This window comes from Centropristis striata, chromosome 20 (genome assembly GCF_030273125.1).
Source record: "Centropristis striata isolate RG_2023a ecotype Rhode Island chromosome 20, C.striata_1.0, whole genome shotgun sequence".
In the NCBI taxonomy this organism is placed as follows: domain Eukaryota; kingdom Metazoa; phylum Chordata; class Actinopteri; order Perciformes; family Serranidae; genus Centropristis; species Centropristis striata.
Window position 1 is genome coordinate 29,844,184 of NC_081536.1, and position 25,222 is coordinate 29,869,405.

Genomic DNA, 25,222 nt, shown 5'->3' on the forward strand with positions numbered 1-25,222 from the left:
CAGGGGCCCACAGAGGTCTTTATCCAAGTGGAGGAGAAAAAAACGGATGGAAAGAGAATAATCACATTGTGGAAATTGCTTTGTCTCCGTCTCATATCCCAGAATACCATGGCAGAGACCTCACTCTGCCTTCTGCCGATTCCACAGCAGATTATAAATGTCATATTTGCTTGTCGTGATTTCGTCCTGATTAATTAACATTTTGACCACATATTTTGGACTTATGAAGTTTATTCATTGCATTTGACATGAAAGCATCGAAAGTACCACAAACAAAAAGCATTATGTTGTAGAAAAGCATTTTATTGTCTTTGATTTCACAACATTTTCAGCCTCATCCAGTTCAGGCAAGTTTTCCTTTTTTTTTTTTTTTTTTAGATCAAAATGTTTAAACTACCAAAGGCAAAGTGATGAAATGGAGCTTTATCAAAAACACAAGCAGTTAGCCTGCACTTATTCATGCATGATTAATGTTGCAAATAATCCAGCAGACACACACACACACACACAAATATCAGAGATCCTCTTGGAATAATTTGAGCCATTTTGGTTTTTATGTCCATCAACATTTGGTTAAACTGCTAAACTCTCTGAGGAAACATGTTGTAATAGTTTCTCCATGTTGTGTGATGCTTTCTTTCAAATGTTGAAAATGTTTCTTATTGTAAGTTGATTTTTATGGCAGTTTTGACAAGTTTTTTGGTCATTTAATACCCAAGTTCCCTCAGACACACACACACACACCAACAGATCCCTTTTAGCCCAGGGGTATCAAACTAATCAATGGAAGCGATAGTTTGGCTGCAGGTTTCACTCCAACCCAGCAGGAGCAACACCTGACTGGACTCATTTAATCACCTCAGTGGCGGTTCTACACAGGGGCCTCCAGGGGCCACTGCCCCTGTGAAGAAGCCCTTGGCCCCTGCTGTGGCCCCTGTGTCAAATCAATAATAAAATGATCAATTTATAACCATGAACAACAGAACAATTCTAACCTTTTCTTTGTTCAAACAATATCTCATTGTACACAAAAGGAACCCAGAATGAAGAATAAATATTGTGTGTATATATATATATATATCTCATATATATATCATTCTGACTGTACTGCACTTTCAAAATAAAAAAGTGATTGTTCAAAATAAATGAGAAATGTCATCGTCATACAAAAAAAAATGTTATTGTTGGTGAGTCTCATTATTTAAATCAATGTATTTGTACCAAATATACTTAAATGAGATGTTTTAAATAACCTAAAATACAGATTCTGAATGCTTAAATATCATCTTTGCTGTTTTTTAATGTGCCCCTCTGATTAAACACTGGCCCCTCCTTGGCCCCCACAGTAAAACTAGAACCGCCACTGATCCCCTGAGCTGTCTTCACTCAGGTGGTTTGTCCCATCAGGTGTGCTCTTGCTAAATTAGAATGCCTTTCACCACTGCTGGACCTCTTTATCAGACACAAACTTCCCGTGAGGCGCTGTGGCTCCGGGCGGCAGCAGGGCCAGGTAGACCGGGGTGATGGCGCCCTCCTCTGGTGACTTTGGGGCTTTGTCACCGGCCATGTCAGTGCGCACCCAGCCTGGACAGCAGGCGTTCAGCAGGATCTGTACAAAATAATGATGGAAGCCAGCAAAATTAATGCAAGCAGAAAAGGGATTCTTTAGTGGTTAAAATGTTTCATATGACACGAACCCTAACCCAAAAACAAGGCTATTGGGTGATTCTTATGAACATGGTGCAGCTCAGAGCAAAAATCCAAGAGCATTGAATACATATTTTCTTTGACCCTTTATAACATATAAAATCTTAAGTCACTGTTTAATATGAATTTATAATCTATTTCAATAATTTTAACCCTAAAATACAGATTCTGAATGCTTAAATATCATCTTTGCCATTTTTTAACGTGCTAATGTGCCCTCTGACTAAACACCGGCCCCTCCTTGGCCCCCACAGTAAAACTGGTCTAGAACCGCCACTGTTGGCCATGTTTAGTTTTAGCAGCACAAAGCAGATCATCACCACCCAGAGCTGTCACAAACTGTCCAATTGTCTCAATGATGTAGTTGTTGTAGGAAATCTCATTAGAGGCTTTGTAGTTTGAGACGACTGAGCAGAGAGCAAATGTGAAGTGCAGTTATTTCTACAGCGTCTAACAATATTCTGTGTTGGAACATAGAGATGTTTTTGTTTTTTTATTGGAAGATATTTCTAGAATTACCCCGTCATTCGGTCTCTCCTTGGACAGACGGCGAGCCTGGATCATGGACAGAGTCTGGAGACACACAGAGGAACACACTTATATACATATATTATATACATATATTAATATACAATCAATGTCTCCATAAAAGGAGTTATGGTATGAAAGAATTTCAATCTGAGTTTCTTTGACCCCTGATTTTGACTGATGAGGGTATTCTGCCCTACAAAGTCTAACTGCAGTAACTACGCAAAAGGTAAAACTGAGAAAAACTGCTTTCAAGTTTTTTTTTTACTTATTTTAACTGGCCAGCCAAATTGGTTATATGTAGATTAGTGATATGAGACTTATTTCTACATGTATTGATGATGTGATTTTAATTCTCAAAAATCATGATGATTTTTGCCCCCAAAAACGTAGTTACTGCACTCTGGTTTTGCTGTAAAAGGTTCTAATAGTGATGATAAACAGAGTGCAGTTACATCAATGTTGTTGTCTTCTTTCAGCTTTTACATTTTGTTTTCAGTGAATAAACATTTTCAAATTGATTTTGTTATCAGAGTATTTAAAAGTGTTTAACAACTCTATTCAAAGATGTGCATATTTTGGACCGTGTAAAGTGCAGTAACTGCTTGTTTTTGAGTTGGATTTTGTGTTTTTTGTATAAATATTTCTCTGAAATAAAGCAAAATTGAAATCTAAAACTTTGTCACAAGAAAAAAAAGACATCAAGGAGTTTATTTTTAGTTATAACTCGATTTTCACCAAAAATGTAGTTACTGCAGTTAGACTTTATAGGGCAGTATAGATCTCACCAAATTTTATTATTTTCCATTTTAAGGGGACCTTTTATGCTTTCCTTATTTTCTATCATATATATGATGTTACAACATCAGATGTTTATGTTAAAGGTTGCAAAAGTATTAAACTATGTGGTAAACATGTGTAAAAGTAAACCCTATGAAGGAAAAAACCTCACAACCAACAGCTTTTTCTACTCTCAGCTAGTGATGGATTTCTACATATGGTCATCTGCTGCAGAATGTTAGTTTCACAGTTTTTGATTTCAGGAACACGCACTGTAAAAAAAAAACTGTTGTTTTTATGGTAAAAAAAAATGGCAGCTGTGGTAAGAATGCCATTTTATTCCATTTTTTACTGTATAAATAAAAGGAAAAAAAGAAAATACTTTATAAATGCTGTATAAATTAAAGACTTTACCATTAAATGTTACAGTTTGTTTTTGTAAGAGATATGGTGTTTATTACATTTAACAGTTAGAGAAAGTATTTTTTACAAAGATAAATGAAAAAATTACAGTGATGGCTTGTATGTATGGTACATTAAATACATATTACAGTGTATCTTACAGTGGAGTAATGTATTTTTCAAAAAACAAAACTGTAAAAAATACTGTCTTGGCTGATATATACATTAACGGTGTTACTGAAACTGAATTAACTCATTTATCATTTTACGGTCTTTTACTGTCACGGTTTAGCAGTTTACAGCAGTTCACTGTAAAATCTACGGACATTTTTTGCAGTGTGTTGACTTGTGAGGATTTTGTTTTTGGAGCTCTTATCAATAAGTATTCATGGTAAACAATGTTGCTGTTACAGTAATTCATCTGGCTGCAATGACGGGTGGAGCAGAAACAAATTTGTTCTTAAGAACGGTTCGTGAATGAGGCCCATTGTTTTTTAAAACATGAAATCATGTAAAAATGTTCTAGAACATGAACCTGACAGTGAGTATAATATGGTCCCTTTAAGACCTGCAAATGATCTTGTTCTCCATAGATGAGACAGACTATGTGTCCTACCGTCAGTCCAGTCTTGGACATGCCGTACGCTGTGTCGGGCCAGCCGCCCTTTTGGTGCACGCCCCTCTTGGCCTCGTCTACGAACTTCTCCATCAGTCCCACCAGCTCCTCCTCTGTGATGTCCTGGCTGCGGAAGCGCTCCTGCAGGGCCGGGGTGCACTGGGTCAAAGTGCGGTAGCCGACGAAGCTGGAGACGTTCACCACACGACCTGAACAATACACACAGACAGGAAGTCTGAAGGCTGCTCTTCAATTCTCTTTCACAACATGTCAAATTTCACAAAAGATTAAATGTGAGTTGGTTGTGTGGTCCGTTAGTGTTTGCATGAGGAGAATTATCTTATTATCATGTTTTAGTGTCGGCTAATTGTGACCACATCTCATGAAAAGTAGGAAAAACTAAAATTGATATTATGTCATTTTTTGATGAGTTATTATGTTTGTAATGTGCCAACTTTGGTGGGATCAGGAGCTCCAGAAACAGGGAATCAGCAGGTTTTACACTGCAAAAGAGAAGGTCTAAAAACAAGATAAAAACACTAAATCTGAGGGACAGATGTTTGTCCTTTTTTTCTTACAGCCTGTATATACCACTTCTGAATGTTGACCATGCTACGTTGGTACCATTTTTATCAGCCTATATGACCTATATGAACTTTTTTAACTTTGACCTACTGGATCAACATTTTTAACCCAAAAAACACACAGAAAAAAACGTGAAAATGATGCATTTTTTACTTTCAAAAACACAATCATGCTCAATGAAGAATTTAAATGCTGGCTACAAATATAACATATAAGAGGATATCTAGTTGTATATTTTTATACTAAATACTTTTGACCTTATCTCCGGTTTTACTTTGCTTATCATCATCAAACAGAAACTGGCATTGAGTTTGAAGCCAGAACTTTAGAGGGAAGCTGACAGTAGGGAAACATACACTGCAAAAAAGGTGTTTAGTCTAAAAACCAGATAAAAACACTGAGGGAAATGATCTTGCTGCATGGACAGATAATTTCACTTGACAAGATTTCTTAAATTAAGATTATTAAATCTAGAAATAAGCATGTTGAACGCTTAAAATAATAAATTTACTCTTAAAACAAGATAAATTAAAGCTGCAAGCAGCGATGAACTGGCCCGAGCAGAGTGACCTGACAATTATTTGTTTCTTACCAAGATAAAAAAAACTTTAGATTTCCAAGTGTTAGATCATTTATATTCAAAGTCACATGTGAACCATTTCAAGTAAAAAAAATAACAAACCTAAACTCACCTCCATATCTAATTATTTAAAAACAAAAGAAAAGTTTTAATTATTTCTGAGTCAAACAAAACTAACTCTTGAAACTGGAACAATAAGAAAAAAAAACTTGCTTGTGCACTGTTAATTAGGACAGCAGGGACAGACAGCAGACTCTGTGTCCTCACCTCCAGATTTGACGAGCGGCAGGAAGTGAGTCAACATGTCTCTGGTGGCGAAGAAGTTGGTCTTGAGGGTCACCTCCGCCTGAACTGCAAATGGAGCCGTGTCTGCCACTGAAGAGAGCCAGAGAGAGATGATGTCATCGTCTCTTCCTTATTAATAGTCTCCTTCAGTTCTCCAAACATCAGCAATAAAGTCATCGTACTGTCTCAATGAGCAAATCAGTCAATTAGGGATGAGAAACGGCACAAATGAAAGCACGCTGATATGCTCTAATATGTAATATATAATTACCTGCACTTATTGGATGCATCATTGATGCTTTGCATTTAGAGTGCTGACTGAAACGCATCAAGTCAAGCGCTCCTATTTGTTTTTCTCCACTCAAAGCCAACTAATGAAAGTTATTAAGCAGAAATAAATCCTTTTTATTTGGTTTAATGCTTGAGTGGCATTATTAATATTGTTATTGCTGGTTTTTGTTGGTTTTAACTCTAGTTTGTTTTAATTGTAAGTAAAAACAAATCATTTGATTTAAAAATGTTTACATTAGAGGCAATAATTAGTGAGTACAATTTGGATTCATAATGAGATTATTTGTGAAAAACTTTTAAGAATATATTTATTTATTCATGACTGACCATTTATTCGAACATGTTAAAAACAAACTATTTATAGTAAGAACAAACAATTATACAAAAATACAAGAAAAACAAAACAAACAAGAAAAACAATACCATTTTCTGCAGAAACTCAGCAAAATCACCAAAAACAAAATAATAAAGCCCAAATAAATATTTCATGTCCGAAAAGGAGTAGGAAGTCAAGCCAAATAAAAGATATATCAATATATTTTTAAATGTGACATGGAATTAGAGCATATCGCATATATCGATATAGTTCAATTTTTTTTCTTTTATATATAAAAGCTGCCCTTACTCGGATTTGTCATATTTAGTTCTTTTGTAATGTTCCTTCTTCTTTTATCATATAAATATAAATATTTCAGACCATATGATGCTCTAATATGTTTCAACAGACAATAATTGATCCATTTTAAGCATTTTTAGGCATTTTAAAATTTGACCATTTTTGACAAAAATAGACATACTATATAGTATGTGTTTTTTTCGAGGGAGTCATTTTTAGACATCCCATAATGTGGTAATTTGTTGCTATTTTTAACAAATAGTTGTTGATCTGTGAGTCCTGGGATTGGAACCAGCGACCCCTGTGGTAACAAGCTGATTTCCTAACCTTTAGGCCACAAACCACCACCATATAATAGTGTTTTTCAGCTACTTTCAGACAAACTATACCACCATTGGCCTATTCTATTTCATAGGCTATTTTTAGTTAATATATTTTTTTATTAAAATTTGCATTTTATGGAGCTTTCATTTAAAAAAAAAAAAAAAAGGTACTCCTGTTGTTATACAGTATTTTCATTTACTTAAATAAACAGTTTCAATAAAACTACTTGTGACTTGATGTAATATTTGGCTTTGACTTTGACTGAACGTTTGCCCTCACTTTGCATTAAAAATATCAGGATATATATCGTATATCGATATTCAGCCTAAATATATTGGGATATGACTTTTGGTCCATATCGCCCAGCCCTACTCTGACATATTTTAAAATTATTCTGTGCATGGCTCCAGTCAGTACAATATCTATATCTGTGATAGTACTTTTGAAAGCGATCCCGGCGTTGTTGATGAGGACGTCCACTCCTCCGTACTTCTCCTTGAAGAAAGCGGCGGCGGTGGTGATGCTGGTCAGGTCGTTGATGTCCAGCTGGTGGAACATGGCCTTCAGTCCGTCTGCAGCCAGAGACTTCACCGCTTCCTCACCGCGACCGCTGCACCAACACAAAGAAATCTATTGAATTTAATCTGATTTGTCACTTAATTTCTTATGAGAAACAGACTTGTTCAGATGTGACACGGACTTTCATTGCTTAGGTTTTTGTTTTGTTTTATTTTTTAACAAGAACGCAATATAATCTGAGTGGCATTTTTTCCCCTTGTTTTTTTTTTTATATATATATAAATATAAGCTAAATGTAAATGTTTACCTGCCAATGTGCCTTTTTTATAAAATAAAATAATAATAATAGTAATAATAATAATAACTAGAAAATTTCTTCTGGGGAAATTCTGAAAGGGCCATGGGGGCTACTGCCGGTGTGTGTAAACTATGATGAGATTCTTCAGAGATTTATAACAATTAATATTAGTAATGTTATGATACTATATAATATACAAGGAGCACAACTACAACAAGCATTCCTTTTCAAGTATTTGAAAAGGAGTGTGCACGCTTACGCGCGCGCGCGCGCGTGTGTGTGTGTGTGTGTGTGTGTGTGTGTGTGTGTGTGTGCGTGTATCTGTAACTGTAATCACATCAAAGGATCAAAGGCAATCAGAGCAAAGATCAAAGGCAATCAGAGCAGAGCAATCAACAGAATTAACTGCAGCTGGAGAATGTTCCGGAAGAGTGACAGCAGCCAGAGGTGGACAGACTGGAATTTCTGGCCTCGAACAGAAAGCATTTTTGGCAAAACCATAATACCTATCATTGATCCGACTTCACTTTGAGCGTCCTGAGTTCTTCCTGAACGTCTACATATGTTTTTTTAAAGAAATATTAAGTAGCTTTGTTAGAGCGATCTAAAGAAACTGTTACATCTCCCTTTTTCAGAAATCTTCCTGCATGTTTAATATTCAATAAAACTACTTGTGACATGTCATATTTGGCTTTGACTTTGACTGAACGTTTGCTCTCACTTTGCAATAAATAATAAAAATATCAGGATATATATCATATATCGATATTCAGCCTAAATATATCGGAATATGACTTTTGGTCCATATTGCCCAGCCCTACACAATGCTACTGCGACTAATGTCCTTTTCATGGATTGTGTCTCTTTAATTAATTATTTAATTGTATTTATTTATTTCACTGAATTTCCAACAGGTGGACAAATTGAGATTCGTTGAAAAATGAAAGTCAAGAAATAAATCAAGATAAAATAAAGAGTATATGTTAACACCAGCCATCAGGTGTTAGCAGGTGAGCTACCTACACGTCTCTGGCTGTGAGGTAAACGTCTCCTTGGTACTGCTGGCAGAGCGCTCGGACGATGGCCAGCCCGATGCCTTTGTTACTGCCTGTTACCACAGCAACCTTGGTAGCCATGTCTGTGCACAGAGAGAGAGAGAGACATCAAATAAACGTTTAAATACAGAATCATTAATCATTAACAGTAGAAGAATAAACTCTGACAGCAGCACAAACCCCACATTAAACACACACAGATGTCAGTCCTGAGGAGGCAGGGACACTGACTACTACACTGTGTTCCAAATTATTATGCAACTGAGTTTTTTCTCAGATTTTCCTAAATAGTCGATGCAAATGACAGTCAGCATAATTTAAGTCATCAACCATTAGTTTAATTAATTCTAATGTGATTGGACAAACCTCCCAATGATAACAGTATTTTAAAAAAAATTAAAAACTTAAAATGCACTGTTCCACATTATTACGCACAACAGAGTTTTATAACATTTTATAGGTTTTTAAGAACTGAAAATGCTCATTTTTGGATTTTCCAGCATTCGGAGGTCATATTTACTGAAATCAAAAGCTATTTCAATCAAAATCATCTTAACAGGTCAAGTTACATTTTAACATAGGACCCCTTATTTGATGGCAGCTTCACAATTCTTGCATCCATTGACCTTGTGAGTGTTTGGAGAGCACTCCCAGAGCTGCTGTTTGGATGTGAACTGCCTCCCACCCTCATAGATCTTTCACTTGAGGATGCTCCAAAGGTTCTCAATAGGGTTGAGGTCAGGGGAGGATGGGGGCCACACCATGAGTTTCTCTCATTTTATGCCCATAGCAGCCAATGATGCAGAGGTATTCCTTGCAGCATGAGATGGTGCATTGTCATTCATGAAGATGATTTTGTTACTGAAAGCACGGTTCTTCTTTTTGTACCATGGGAGAAAGTGGTCAGTCAGAAACTCCACATACTTTACAGAGGTCATTTTCACACCTTCAGGGACCCTAAAGGGGCCGACCTGCTCTCTCCCCATGATTCGGCCCAAAACACGCCTCGCCACCTCCTTGCTGACGTCGCAGCCTTGTTGGGACATGGTGGCCGTCCACCAACCATCCACCACTCCATCCATCTGGACCATCCAGGGTTGCACGGCACTCATCAGTGAACAAGACTGTTTGACAATTAGTCTTCATGTATTTCTGGGCCCACTGCAGCCGTTTCTGCTTGTGAGCATTGGTTAGGGGTGGCCCAATAGAATAACTGATAGATTAACGCATAACTGCAAGCCTCTGGAGGATCCTACACCTTGATGTTCGTGGGACTCCAGAGGCACCAGCAGCTTCAAATATCTTTTTGCTACTTTGTAATGGCATTTTAGCAGCTGTTCTCTTAATCCGATGTTTTTGTCTGGCAGAAACCTTCCTCATTGTGCCTTTATCTGCACAAACCGATGTGTGCTCTGAATCAGCCACAAATCTCTTAACAGTAGGATGATCACGATTAAGTTTTCGTGAAATATCTAAGGTTTTCATACCTTGTCCAAGGCATTGAACTATTTCATGCTTTTCGGCAGCAGAGAGATCCTTTTTCTTTCTCATATTGCTTGGAAATGGTCATCTGCTTAATAATGTGGAACGCCCTTCTTAAGTAGTTTTTCCTTAATTGGGCTCACCTCGCAAACTATTTATCACAGGTGTCTGAGATTGATTTCAGTGATCCAAAGAGCCCTGAGACACAATACCATCCATGAGTTTAATTGAAAAACAAAAAATGTAATCTTTTTGACACTTAAATACAATTTGCATAATAATTTGGAACGCGGTGTATATCCACACAATCATAATACTTATCAGTCATGTGAGAGGACATTAAAAAGAGATACCATTTGCTGAGGCATGGTGATATTTTCAGTGGAAGCATGCTGTGACAACTGTTCTTCAAACATGCTCTTTAACTCTATGGAGTCTTGGGCTATTTTGAATCCTTTCCATCCTGCCTGTATTCACCACTTAAAAAATGTTTAAATGCCATGGTGGTATTTTTTTCACCTATATGACCTAATAATAATTGATTTTTTTATTCTGACTTACTGGATCAACATTTTGAACCAAAAGGAAACAAAGAAAAACCGACATAAAAGTGATCTTGTGATTGTGTGTGATCCTGTCATCAACTCTGGTTTTTATTCTAGTGGGACTCTATTTTATTTGGGTCTTGTGTGATTAGCGTAACTATTTTATGTCATTTTATGTATTTTTTAGTCATTTTGTGTCTTTTTGGTCATTTTGTGTCTTTTGTTGTGTCTTTTTTGTCATTTTGCATCTTTATTTTGTTATTTTGTGTCTTTTTTAGTCATTTTGTTTCTTCTTCTGTGTTTTTTTTGGTAATTTTGTCTTCTCATTTTGTTTCTTTTTTGTCATTTTGTTTCTTTTTTTGGTAATTTTGTGTCTTTCTTAAAACATTTTTTGTTATTTTGTGTCTTTTTTGGTCCTTTAGTCCAACATAAAATGTGATTTTGAATCTTTTTTTTAACTTTCAAAACACTATCATGCTCAATAAAGAATTTTAAATGTTGCAAATGTGAACAAAGGTGTCAAATCTAACATATAAGAGGGTTCCATCCAGTTCTATCATTTTATACTAAATATATTTGAGCTTGTCTCCACTTTTACTTGGTATATCATCATCAAACTGAAACTGGCCTCATGGAGTTTACAGCCAGAACTTTAGAGGTAAATTTACAGTAGGGCTCCACGCTGCTTTGTTTTCTAGTCTGGATGTCATGAAGAAGTCTGGATTTGGAGCTTTTGGAGACTCCAGAGGGTTAATTAAACTATATAACTGGAATTAATAAAGAATGGCTAGTGAACTAAATATGATCATAATAAAACTTAAGATAATAATTATAATAACACATAAGACACTTTTATACTGATAGACACCGATGTAGGAAATTAAAAGCAATAAAAACATTTTGTTTAAATAGCGCTTTAAAAAGTTACTCAAAGACACTTTACATGATAAAAGGCAATAACAATATCAGTATAAAAATGGGAACTCAATGTGTATAATAATCATAATAATAATAATAATAATAATAATAATAATAATAATAATAATAATAACAATAACAGCAACAACAATAATAATAATGCACAAAAACACACACACACAGTATTTAGTCCAGAGAAGTCAGGGCTTTTCACAATCCCAAAACAAAGCCATGTAGGAGATTAACAAGATGAAAGATTTGCTGAGTCATGGTGACAATTTCAAAGAGAGAGAGAGAGAGAGATGTTAAAAAAAAAACTGTTCTTTAAATTTCCTTTTATGTTTAACTGGACCAAAGAAATGAATGAATGATGATGATGTTGAATTAGTATGTATCATAAAAAGAGAGTGAAAGGGGGTTAAATTTGCTGAGTCATGGTGACAATCTCAGAGAGAGTTTACTGTGAGAATTGGTGAACTGAAACAAGTCATAGAAAACAGACACTTTTTCCAGGTATAGGACATTAAAAGTAGGAATGTAATGTGTCTTATGATAATGTAAAACTATTAGATCTATTAGAAAACAGCAGTAACATTTGCACATTAAAATGTAAAAATAGCATAAAGTGTAATGCTGTGAATAAGCAACACATTTTTATAATTCAGCAATACAAATTGTTTTGGGCCTACACCAACAATCGGTGGAAATTAAAATGTAAAGATAATAGAAAATACATTTAATTTGGTATAATTTATTTTTGTCGCAGCCACAGGGAGACAGTGCAGATGGCCTGAAGAGCCGCAGGTTGCCTACCACTCATACAAACTATAACTTTCACCTACATTTGCAAACTGGTTTTACAAGATCAGCGTGACAATTGCAACTATAGGGTGTGAAACTAACCTCATATAACTCGCATTTTAAGACATTAATTCAATTAAAAAAATGCCTATTTCATATACATAGGCTACCAGCTTTAGGAGAACCTTTCGCCTGGTTTCGGGTTATTGTGTGAGCGTTACATAACCCTGAGTTCACATGTCAGCACATTTCACTGGTTTACACAAATTAACACACTAACATACACATTTATATCAAAACCCAATGCTAACTTTGCTACCACGAGGTGAAATAGTGTCTTACTTACTTTGAGCTGGGTTGTGTAGTAGTGTGGAGCTGCAGAGAGGAGGAGAGGAGTGAGACGGAGAGCAGGAGAGCGAGACAAAAAAAGGAGAAAAGCAGGATGCTTGCGGCGCAGCGTCACTGCGCATACCCGGAAAAACAAGCTAACCACGTTGGTTTGATCCAGCGAGCCGCTGCAGGAGGATCAACTGCTTTTATATGACGATATATGAGGTATTGTGTTTGCTTACTGACTCGGTATGAGTGGATCTAGCCATAGCTAAGCGGGGTAGTTTATAAATCATCTGCTTTGGTTTAAACACTGTATGTAGAGGAGACAGTTATTACATCACTAAAAGATGCCAGGACATTGCTTTCAATGAGTTTAAACTCAGTAGACTATAAGCTGAAGGTAGAGATGGGTGGATGAAGCCTTGTGAAGCTTTTCAGGCTGATTCCTGATTGCATCGAAAAAAAAGATTTGAAGCTTCAAAGCCTCAAAGACAGACAGACCCTACCAGTGACACCTAGTGGTCAGCTCTAATTATAGCAGCCACAAACTTCCAAATTATTCACACATCTTATTGAATCCAGTTCCAACACAAAATCAATAAAATTAGTCTTAAGCAGCTTAGTCATCTTTCTGAGAATAATTGTCCTCACATCACAGTGTTACAACACTTTGAAATATCAATTTACTGATAACATGTTTAAATGTGTTGTCCTGTTATTACTGATAATTACTTGAAACATGATTATGGCTGATATGACAGGGTTGTGTTGTGATGTAAGACGGCAGCTATTTCAACGTCAGTGTTTTTGAGGTTTGAAGGTTCTGAAGGTTTGTGAGAAGTTCAATTGCAATTCAGTGAAAACCACATATGGTGTTAATGATCATTGGGACATCCCTGGATTTGGATCATATACCTCTCCTGATCTCCATTAAGAGACCATGATTATAATATAATAAATTATATGAAAGGATTCAAATTTAACAATGTAGAAGTTCTTTTGTTTGAATTATTCTGAAGGACTTCCTTGTGCAACATTATGAAAAAGTGAATATTGTGCTTGTGCAACAATGTGAAAAAAGTGAATATTGTGCTTGTGCAACAATGTGAAAAAAGTGAATATTGTGCTTGTGCAACAATGTGAAAAAAGTGAATATTGTGCTTGTGCAACAATGTGAAAAAAGTGAATATTGTGCTTGTGCCACAGTGCGAAAAAAGTGAATATTGTGCTTGTGCAACAATGTGAAAAAAGTGAATATTGTGCTTGTGCAACAATGTGAAAAAAGTGAATATTGTGCTTGTGCAACAGTGTGAAAAAAGTGAAAATGGTGCTTGTGCAACAATGTGAAAAAAGTGAATATTGTGCTTGTGCAACAGTGTGAAAAAAGTGAAGATTGTGCTTGTGCAACAGTGTGAAAATGAAGTGCTATGAAGCAGGGGGGGGGACTCCAATAATTTCGTGTCTCCTTATAACAACTGCAGCAAAGATTTGAATTGGTCACCTTACTTCCGGTGCTTCGTTGTGACATATGAAGCCTCAAACGTCATCGGTCACGTGATCACGAAGCTTTGATAAAAGCCTTAACACAGTGTTTCGAACCAATCTGCTTCAATAGAGTGAAACAGGCTTTGGAGCCTCAGTGTCAAACAGCCCATCTCTAGCTTTATGTGGCTGATTTCAACATTTGTCCTTGAGAAACATGTGTTTCTGAGCACATAAACCCTTTGAAAAGCTTCAATAATGTGTCATATTAAGAGGATATTAGGCTGGGGAACATAGGACCCTGGGACATAGAAATGTTCACCAACTCCCCAGGAAGTTTACTGTGTGGAAATCACAATTATTTAATAAAGAAATAGACCTGTAAGAGAGACCATGTTAACTTGTTTATTGTGTGATTGTTTTTTTGCCCATCAGAAGTTGTCACAGCTCCAGCTGGGGTCATGAGGGGTCGCAGCCATTGTGTTGGACGAGCTGCGAGGAAGAGGAGGCAGAAACAAGAAAGCGTTGTCCAGTCAGGTATTAATGCTGTAATTGTTGCTTTCTAAAATGTTTCTCTGCTGTGAGCTGTTTCTGTCACGTCTCTCCCCTCATTCATCTGTTTCTGCAGTCTCTCTGTGTCACCAGCTGCAGTACGTGAGGCTGATGAAGTTCATTCACCAGCGAGGTTTCACTGCAAAGCTGCTGCAGCCCGCCCTCTTCACTGGTACGTCTCCACCAGTCACGACAGGGCCAGTCTGCACAAGAACCACATGGAGACGTTGATTTAGCATTGTGATGTTTACACAAACATTCAGTTTCTTAGATCAGATAAACTTCTCACTGCATCCAACCTGTGGACAGTAATCTGATTGATGGATTTAAGTAGACTTTTACATTTGTTTGTGTGTGTGTGTGTGTGTGTGTGTGTGTGTTGCATCTCGTCATCTAGACACAGGCAGAGGACTCCAAGCTCTCAACAGCATAAAGGTAAATCTGCTAACATGCATCAGATTGCTACTAAAAGACTTGTAAGTAATGTGCTGCCCACTGCTCCTTGCATGGTGTGTTCACTTGTGTGAGGGGGGGCAAAAAAAAGGATGGGTTAAATGCAGAGGTTGAATTTCCCCATTGTGGGATTAATAAAGTAATCTTCTTCTTCTTCTTCTAAACAGTTTCTGCAGATAGCAGACAATATAAATTACTTCAATGTCTGTCGTAGAAAAGAAGTTAACAATCACAGCAAAACCACATTTCTTCCATTTAACGATAAGGTCGGCATTCTGTATATTAGTCATTGTCAACTAGTGAGTCTTCTAGTGTGTGTATATGGATCCATAACGATCTGCACGATGTATTGAAAACCAAAAATAATGTAACAATCTTTCTCTTTTTCTCTGTTATTCTGTCAGCCTGGACAGCTGGTCATATCCCTGCCAGAGTCCTGTCTCCTCACAACCTCAACAGTTCTCAACAGCTACCTGGGACCATATATCAAGAAGTAAACACACACACACACACACACACACACACGCACATGCACGCGTGTGTGTGTATATATATATATATATATATATATATATATATATATATATATGTTGTTGTTTTTATTATTCGTTTATTTTCTTATTAGTCAACCATAGTATATCAAACAAATTAGATTTGAGAATGTCTATTACTCCCGCAAAGAAAACAAACGAACAAACCAATAACAGCAACAAAACAAAACACTGAAGGCAGTTACAAGAACGTCCTCATCCAGTTTGCAACCTATACTTATTTAGCATATAATTTTTCATAAGCCTTTTGGACCTAACAATTATCGTGCATGATTTCATTTCATCGCTGCAGTTGTTCCATATTCTCACTCCATTACTTGTAATGCGGTGATACTTTGTGAATATGGCCAGAAACTAATCTAATGCATTCAATCACAGCAACGCTGCAGTAGCAAGTATCTCTTTTCGGCCATCATAATGTGCAGTTTTTGTTTTTGTAATACTGAAATGCAAGACAACAACAGAGCAAGGTCAAACAAAGCAAACTCTCCCTATATTTTTACCTCTCCAGCTGGAAGACGCGCCTCTCTCCTCTCTTGGCGCTCTGCGTCTTCCTGTTGTGTGAGCGTCACCGAGGCGAGGCCTCTGATTGGTTCCCCTACATCGACGTGCTTCCCACCACTTACACTTGCCCCGCCTATTTCACCAATGATGTCATAGGCGTTCTACCAGCCAGTGTGCAGAGACGGGCTTTACAGCAGAGGGAGGCCGTGCGAGAAATCCACTCCTCTAATCAAGACTTTTTCAGGTAAATCTGGCACGGAAGCCAGTTATTATCTCCAACATGAGGTCATTCATGTTATCTGTAAGGGTGTGTACAGATAAGAACTAGTAGGGCAGAGTATACTTACAGACTGGGCAACATGACTTGCAGAATAAAAGATTTAAAGCACACTAAATCGTTGCATTTAGATGAGCCTTCTATCGTCTTCCAAGCTGTTATTTTGCTCCTTTTATTTCAATATGCCTGGTGCTTAAATACACCCCGATACATATAATCATTCAGAAAACATAAATAAAAAGTGACCCCATCAGTCTTTTTTTATGTGAACAATTTCAATAATGTCACAAGCAGTACAGTGGCTTGCAAAAGTATTCATCCCCCTTGGATGTTTCACCCTTTTGTTGCTTTTACACATGAAATCATGGTCAATATAATTTGGACTTTTCAAAAAGAATTTGCAAAAAAAAAAACAATCTCTTTAATATCAAAGTGAAAACAGATTTTTACAAAATGGTATCAATCAATTAGAAATATATAAGGTAAAATAAATGATTGCATAAGTATTCATCCCCTTTAAAGTAACTGACCTAATTCAACAGAGTTCCAGCTAGTTGATGCAGCAGAGTCACAGTTAGTAAATGGAGATCAGCTGAGTACAGCTGATGTGTGTCAAGTGATCGTAGTATAAAAAAACATGTGTCTGGGAGGTCCAGTATCTGGTTCATCACTATTCCTGCTACAGTTGCAACATGAAGACAAAAAAACACTCCAAGCAACTCAGAGAAAAGATCATTGAAAAGTGTAAGTCAGGAGATGGCTACAAAAAAATGTCCAGCTCAGTGGACATCCCACAGAGTTAAACCATCATTAAGAAATGGAAGCAGTATGAACCTTGTTTAAGAGAGAAAAAAAGCTCATCAAATCTCTCCTGGAATTCAACCAAATGCATGTGGGAGACTCCAGGCTCAACTGGAAGAAGGTTCTATGGTCTGATGAGACAAAAACTGACCTTTTTGTTATGTTTGGCGAACACCAACCACTGCACATCACCACAAACGCACCATCTCCAGCGTGAAGCTTGGTGGTGGCAGCATGGCCACCACCAAGCTTCACACTGGAGGTTTCTTCTTCTTTTTCCCCTGCTGAAAGGGTTTTTGAGGAGTTTTTCCCTGGCCGATGTGAGGGTCTAAGGACAGAGGCTGTCGTACCATGTACAGTCTGTGAAGCCCTTTGAGGCAAATCTGTGATTTGTGATTTTGGGCTATATAAATAAGATTGATATGATTTGATTTGATCATGTTCTGGGGATGCTCCTCAGCAGCAGGTCCTGGAAGGACCAGGTCTTCTTCTTGTCCGGTCACTCAGAATGTGAGGACGTCCAGCTCTAGGCAGATTTAAACAAGGTCCATACTGCTTCCATTTCTTAATGATGGTTTAACTGAACTCTGTGAGATGTCCAGTGAGTTTATTTTTTTTTTTAGCTATCTCTTGACTTCTACTGCTCAATGATCTTTTCTCTGAGTTGCCATGAGAGTTTTTTTGTCTTCATGGTACAATTGTAGCAGGAATAGTGATGAACCAGAGACTGGACCTCCCAGACACAGATGTTTTTATTAGGGCTGGAATTTTGACGCGTTAATTAAGATTAATTAATTACACAAAAATTAACATGTTAAAAAAATTGATGCATTTTAATCACATTTATTTTTGCACCGCGGAACGTTTCTCACTGGATGAGTTTCAGGTGGACCGATTATACTGGAGCACCAACTAGCGTTCATGAGTTCAGACAACAACAAACCACAGTGAACATGAAGGAAGAAGCTGATGAGACGCTTTGGTTGGCCCCGTGGATGATGGGACATTTAGTTACTAAAAACCAACGGATGAAAGCGTCGATAAGAGCATGGTTGTGTTGCTATGCAACAAGGAATTCACATATCACCACAGCACATCGAGCCTCAAGTATCACCTCAATGCTAAACATGTAGCAGCTAGCGGCTAAATATGCTATTGCTACACTTAATGGCAAAAATTGCACTGGTCTGTTGGACTTGAACAAAAATAAACAATATTTTTGTTGCTTATGTATTCAGTCATTATTCAATGGTATACTAAAAATCCATGTGAAAAAAATTACTTCTCACTGTTCTCAGGTCAAATATTTATATGCGATTAAAATGCGATTAATTTTGATTAATTAATTACAAAGCCTCTAATTAATTAGATTCATTTTTTTAAACGAGTCCCGGCCCTAGTTTTTATTCTACGATCACTTGACACACATCAACTGTACTCAGGTGATCTCCATTTCACTAACTGTGACACTGCTGCATCAACTAGCTGGAGCTCTGTTGACTACTTATGCAATGCTTATATATTTTTAATAAATTGATAATATTTTGTAAAAAATCTGTTTTCACTTTGATATTGGAGAGGGTTTTTTTGCAAATTATTTTTAAAAAGGCCAAATTATATTGACCATGATTTCATGTGTAAAAGCAACAAAAGAGGGTGAAATATCCAAAGGGGATGAATACTTTTGCAAGCCACTGTATGTGATTTATTTTTAATCCAGAACCCTGCAGCCAATCCTGAGTCAGCCTGTGGAGGAGGTGTTGACGTATGAAGCATTGAGGTGCGTGCACACACACACACACACACACACACACATACACACACACACACAGTGTTACATATAAGCCTTTCCATGATCTTTGCAGGTGTTTAAAGTGGTACATTTTAGGTATATATTTCTAACTTTTAAAATGTTGAATCACTGAATCAAAAATTAACTTCAGTGGTTTATGGCAAGGAAAATAAGTCAATATATGGATCAATGACATGATCTAACCCATTGTCAGTTGGTGTAACCAGTACATTTTTTAAAATGAAAATCTGATATCTTTATCTATATACAGGAAAATATGAGAACTAAAATGAGAAAAAAAGTGTCAAACTTGAGAAAAAAATGGTTGTTTAAAGAATATGTTCTTCTCAATATTGACGAAATGTGTAAATGTAGAAATATGTTTTTTAAAATGAAGTAATTATATGTATAAGTCCACTTAAATCCACTGTAGGTAGATAAAATATTTAATATGTATGATTCTTTTGTGGTTACACCATTTGACGTCTTGCCAACCCTTATTTGGCAACCCAACTGAGCTGTTTATTAAATGTTGTTGGACTATTCATCAGTAAGGTTGATGGGCTGTTATCCTCGTCCTCCAGGTGGGCGTGGTGCAGTGTCAACACACGCTCTGTCTTCATGTCCCACCCACCCAACAACTTCCTGTGTGGAAAGGATGTTTATGCTTTAGCTCCCTTTCTGGACCTGCTCAACCACCGCCCTGATGTTCAGGTAAACATCAAACTGTAGTACACACAAAAACACATCCTGATGTACATGCTGTTATGGATGATACCATTGTATTTATAGGGGTGGAATCATTGGTGTAACTGGGTTGAGGGGTAACCTCGGTACACAACTAAACAATGTGATTTTAATGAATAATTAACAATTAATTTAGAAAAAAACATCACCAGCAAAAGAGCACAACTAGATGTTAAGGTGAACATCAAAATTAATAGACTTTTTCAATCATTTTATTTGGTATTTTCAAAGTAAGCTTTCATTGAGGCCATTAGGCTCATGACAAAATAGGTGGTGTCAACTGAAAAAATTTAATGAAAAAAAAAAAATATAGATAAAAGATATTTAAAAAAAAAGTAGGGCTAGAACTCGATCAAAAACATAATCTAATTAATTAGAGGCTTTGTAATTAATTAATCGAAATTAATTGCATTTTAATCGTATATAAATATTTGACCTGAGAACAGTGAGAAGTAATTTTTTTCACATGGATTTTCAGTATACCATTGAATAATGACTGAATACATAAGCTTAAGCAACAAAAATATTGTTTATTTTTGTTCAAGTCCAACAGACCAGTGCAATTTTTGCCATTAAGTGAAGCAATAGCATATTTAGAAATATAGTACATTTCATAAATGCAGGTAGCCTATAGGTAGGTAGACCTTCTGTAAACTAGAATACTTTGGTTTTTGAAGTAAAACACAATCCACGCTAGCTACCACACTAGCCGCTAGCTGCTATATGTTTAGCATTGAGGTGATACTTGAGGCTGGATGTGCTGCGGTGATATGTGAATTCCTTGTTGCATAGCAACACAACCATGCTCTTATCGACGCTTCCATCCGTTGGTTTTTAGTAACTAAATGTCCCATCATCCACGGGGCCAACCAAAGGTCTCATCAGCTTCTTCCTTCATGTTCACTGTGGTTTGTTGTTGTCTCAACTCATGAGCGCTAGTTGGTGCTCCAGTATAATCGGTCCGCCTGAAACTCATCCAGTGAGAAACGTTTTTTTAACATTGTATTAAAGGAAACATTTCAATGTATATGTAAATCTGTTTAAATATAAATTGTGGTGACCCAATAGATGAAATACACCTAAAGAGGTGAGAATTGTGCCATTTTCATGGAATGACTCCAACACTGAGTTTCCACAAACTGTATCAAAAACATGTTTTTCTCAGGTGAAAGCAAGTTTCAATGACATGACGAGATGTTATGAGATCAGGAGCGTCACCGGGACTCTCCGCTACCAGCAGGCCTTCATAAACTACGGTTGTCATGACAGCCAGCGCCTCATGCTGGAGTACGGATTTGTTGCCCCCTGCAACCCCAACAGTGTGGTCTATGTGGACACAGGTGAACTACAGCAGGAAACAGAAAAATACTCAGAATCTCTGCCTCTCAAGCAACTCCACATTTACTTTAAAGCAACACAAATTAATGTATTTTGTCTTAGTCGGAAAACTGTTTTTATGGATGTTGTAGCTTGACGTTTGTTGTTGTCTTGATTTGTTATTTGAAAAGTTAAAAAAAGTAGAAGTTTGCATTTTGGTCCCTCAGATCTCCTCTGTGACGTTTTAAGAGCTGACAGGAGTTTGGATCACAAGATGAAGTTTCTTAAAGAGAACAACTTTCTCGAGTAAGATATTTGCATTGTCATTGTTCATTTTATGTATTATATGGTTAGTCTGTGAACCATTGTAATAGTTCTACTGGATAGCAGTTTTATTACAAATAATTAAAATAATTAAAGTGTGATAGAAGAACCAGGAGGCATGTTAAAAGAACAGTCCTGCATTTTCAGAGCTACGTGTTGTCCGTCTTGTCTTTTTGCTAAAATAGATTAATTAATATGCCTGGAGATATCTCTGCATTGCACGTAGAACTTAATTACTTTTCAAATAAGTTTCTCGTTCTCTCCTGTCAGTAATCTCACTGTGTCCAGTGAAGGTCCCAGCTGGAGGCTGATGACGGCTCTCAGACTGCTGTCGCTGCCACAAACACTGTAGTAAGACCACACACACACACACACACACACACACACACACACACACACACACAGAGTCATATGTGAATATCTGTGTAATAGGGAAGCTCCACTTACTACTTTTGTGTCCTTTCAACTGGTCAGTTTAGACATTAGAGCTGCAACTTTTAGTCGATTAATGAAGAAAATTAATGAGCAACTACTTTTTTCATCAAATAATCCTTATGGTCATTTTTTTTCAAGCAAAAAAGCCAAACATTTGCTAGTTTTATGCTTCTTGAATGTGAGAATTGGATGCATGATAATGAGACGAACAGCTTTGGATTTTTGGACTGTTGCTTGGTTTAAAAAACATTTGAAGACTTGAAATCAGGCTCTGGAAAATTACACAGGGCCTTTTTTATCAAGAAAATGATTAGCCGATTTGAATTATTGTCAGTTTTTGCCCTAGTTCATTGCAAGGTTATTATAGTTAGCGAAAACGAATGAAATATCGAAAACTAGAATTGAAAACACATTTTCATAAACTGAAATAAAAATGAAAATGAGTTTAAAAAAAAAAAAAAACGATAACTAACTGAAACTGTATCTTTTGGTTTCAAAACTAACTAAAATTAAAGTGAAAATGTTTTTCATTTTTCGTCTTTGTCTACTTTTTTCATACATAATCCTTTTTGGTTGATATGAAATCAATTTCATCTATTTGGTTTTAAGACTCAATAAACTTGTTGGGGCTGAGATGATTGATTGATTGATTGATTGATTGAGAATTTATTTGAACACAAAATAAAAGATGAACATGTAAAAACAAACGAACAACAATAAATGCAAGACAACAACACAAAATGAAACAACAACAAGACTCAACACTTATTTGTGTTCAAAAGGAGTGGGAAGAAGCCAAAGCTATCACAGGATATAACAGATTTTCTCAACGTGTGTTTTTTTCTTTTTAAAAGTCACCACTGGAAGGCAGTGTTGCTGGGCCAGGTGGTTTGTGAAGAGAGAGAGCAGTGGAGCGTCCAGACAGCCAGGACTCTCTGTCAGCGACTACTAGAGGACACACACACAGCTCTGGATAAGGTGTGTATGCACACACACACACACACACACACACACACGCAGCTCTGGATAAGGTGTGTATGCACACACACACACACACACAGCTCTGGATAAGGTGTGTATGCACACACACACACACAGCTCTGGATAAGTTATGCACACACGCACACGCACACACACACACAGCTCTGGATAAGGTATGCACACACACACACATACACACATCTCTGGATAAGGTGTATATGTACACACACACACACACACACACACACACACACAGAGCTCTGGATAAGGTGTGTATGCACACACACACACACACACACACAGCTCTGGATAAGGTATGCACACACACACACAGTTCTGGATAAGGTATGCACACACACGCACACACACACACACACAGCTCTGGATAAGGTATGTACACACACACACACACATCTCTGGATAAGGTGTGTATGCACACACACAAACACACACAGCTCTGGATAAGGTATGCACACACACACACACACACACACACACACACAGCTCTGGATAAGGTATACACACACACACACACAGCTCTGGATAAGGTATGCACACACACACACACACACACACACACACAGCTCTGGGTAAGGTATGCACACACACGCACACACAGCTCTGGATAAGGTATGCACACACACACACACACACATGCACACACAGCTCTGGATAAGGTGTGTATGCACACGCACACACACACACACACAGCTCTGGGTAAGGTGTGTATGTGCACACACACACACACACACACACACACACACACACACACAGCTCTGGATAAGGTGTGTATGCACACACACACAGCCAAGTATCAGACTATCTTCCAGTGAGGCAACACCTGACCTAGCTCTTTTTTTCTGTGTTCAGATCTCCCATCTCCTGCAGCAGTGTGACCAGTCAGTCAGGGAGCAGCTAGACGTGGTCAAGTCACTGCGACAGGAGGAGAGGTGCATCCTGGGAAATAGTCTTGAGGCACTGGAAGGCACGCTGAGACACCCAGACGAGCTGGTACCAGGCCAGCCTGATGCTGGCTGTGTGAGCTGACAGCTGATTGGTGCCCTGGCCTGCCACTCGCAAAAAGAAGCAAAGTGATTGGCTGAACTGGTGATGCTGGACAGTGTCCCTGTTCCTGTGCTGCTTGTCCACCAGTACGGCTGACAGCAGCAGCAGAATCGCCTGGCGCCCTGAACCAGAGGGTCACAGGTCTGATTCCAGGTACGCCTAAAGAGAGTCTGCACCTTTTATAATGACCCTGAGCAACACAGTGAGGCTCTCAACAACAACAGAGAAGGAAAGGTCAAAGATACTGTGCACTAAAATGACTGTAAATCTAGTCTTGTTACCTTCTGGGGCCAGATGTGTAAACGATGTGTGCTCACACAAACCGTATGATGGAGAAATGTGCGGTGAGAATGTGTGCACACCGCATGTATTCTTCAGACCAGGCGTACAGAGTTTTAGCTGAGACAGCTGCAGGTGACAGGGTGAGACTGGATATAAGTTGAGAGATGAGTGATGGTGTTTATGGGGTTGTTTGACAACTTCACTCATTAGTGCTATTAATTTAGCAGTCTGAAGCGTTCTGAACATGATACATTAGTGGTATGGATGCTGCAAATAGCCACAGCATCGTGTAACGCCGGGATTCCACTGGATGCGTAACGACTCCGAAAGGGGTCCGTCCACAACGGCTGCGTATCTACGCAGTCCGTCAACACCCACCGTATCCGTCTGTGTCGGAGCTGTTGCGGACAACAGAGTCCCGAGGACGCACGAGATCTCGCGAATTCACGCCTAATCAATTGATATAACTGGAAGATAATCAACATCTCCTCGTTAATGACTGGAGACAAATCCAGCGACTCCGTCTTAACGAGCGCTAACGAGGTCGGCCGGCTTGTTAACGAGAGCCTCTTTTTAACAAGCCTCAGCGATCTCTGTTTGTTTACAACAAGCACCGGAGTGAGCGGTGTCAGTGGGGTGAAAAGACGAGTGAAAACCTCTAACCTGTTGATTTCAGGTCTTCAAGTTAGTGAACCCGAGGTACTTTATTTTGAAAATATACTGAATGTTTTATTTTGTGTCTGTGCACGACTTCCTGTCCCGAACGATCTGCTCTGTGCTGAATTTATGCGCCGTGCTCCGTCGTCCGACAAAAATAGAAGCTCTGCGCAAGTGTTGCGAGGGCTGTCGGATGGCCATGTGTCGTCGGACTCATTACGCAGCGGATCTGCAGTCGGTGGAATCTCACACATTTGTTATCACAACAGTCAGTGAAATTGCATTGCAATTGACTAGTGATGGTCCGCTGACACTCAAAGCTCCGACACATGCGCGG

At 37.9% G+C, this 25,222-nt stretch overlaps 2 protein-coding genes across 3 annotated transcripts; one reads left to right on the plus strand and one right to left on the minus strand.

Annotated features, from left to right (window-relative positions):
- Window positions 1-235: 235 nt before the first annotated feature.
- On the minus strand, window positions 236-12,888 carry cbr1 (carbonyl reductase 1). Its single transcript, XM_059323900.1, has 7 exons — window positions 12,679-12,888; window positions 8,555-8,669; window positions 7,155-7,324; window positions 5,466-5,573; window positions 4,034-4,242; window positions 2,227-2,280; window positions 236-1,609 (listed from the first exon to the last, which is right to left on the minus strand). Exons 1-7 carry the CDS (start codon window positions 12,800-12,802, stop codon window positions 1,436-1,438), a joined length of 954 nt encoding a protein of 317 aa, XP_059179883.1. The 5' UTR covers window positions 12,803-12,888; the 3' UTR covers window positions 236-1,435.
- Window positions 12,820-24,800, plus strand: setd4 (SET domain containing 4). 2 transcript variants are annotated; one of them, XM_059323898.1, is made up of 13 exons: window positions 12,820-12,887; window positions 14,583-14,684; window positions 14,776-14,871; window positions 15,097-15,134; window positions 15,557-15,645; window positions 16,215-16,451; window positions 19,006-19,065; window positions 19,662-19,791; window positions 20,990-21,164; window positions 21,369-21,447; window positions 21,736-21,816; window positions 22,755-22,878; window positions 23,752-24,800. In XM_059323898.1, exons 2-13 carry the CDS (start codon window positions 14,609-14,611, stop codon window positions 23,926-23,928), a joined length of 1,362 nt encoding a protein of 453 aa, XP_059179881.1. In that variant the 5' UTR covers window positions 12,820-12,887; window positions 14,583-14,608; the 3' UTR covers window positions 23,929-24,800. The 2 variants fall into 2 exon arrangements, with proteins under 2 accessions (XP_059179881.1, XP_059179882.1); XM_059323899.1 differs by having other exon boundaries at window positions 12,831-12,887; window positions 14,586-14,684.
- The last annotated feature ends 422 nt before the right edge of the window (window positions 24,801-25,222 follow it).

Coding starts and splice junctions, on each gene's coding strand:
- setd4 (XM_059323898.1), top strand. CDS start 14,609: ATGAGGGGTCGCAGCCATTGTGTTGGACGAGCTGCGAGGAAGAGGAGG. Junction 15,135..15,556: donor AAGCTCTCAACAGCATAAAG/GTAAATCTGCTA, acceptor TTATTCTGTCAG/CCTGGACAGCTGGTCATATC. Junction 16,452..19,005: donor TCTAATCAAGACTTTTTCAG/GTAAATCTGGCA, acceptor TTTTTAATCCAG/AACCCTGCAGCCAATCCTGA.
- cbr1 (XM_059323900.1), bottom strand. CDS start 12,802: ATGCGCAGTGACGCTGCGCCGCAAGCATCCTGCTTTTCTCCTTTTTTT. Junction 7,325..8,554: donor TACCTCACAGCCAGAGACGT/GTAGGTAGCTCA, acceptor GTGTTGGTGCAG/CGGTCGCGGTGAGGAAGCGG. Junction 5,574..7,154: donor CGCCGGGATCGCTTTCAAAA/GTACTATCACAG, acceptor GGCTCTCTTCAG/TGGCAGACACGGCTCCATTT.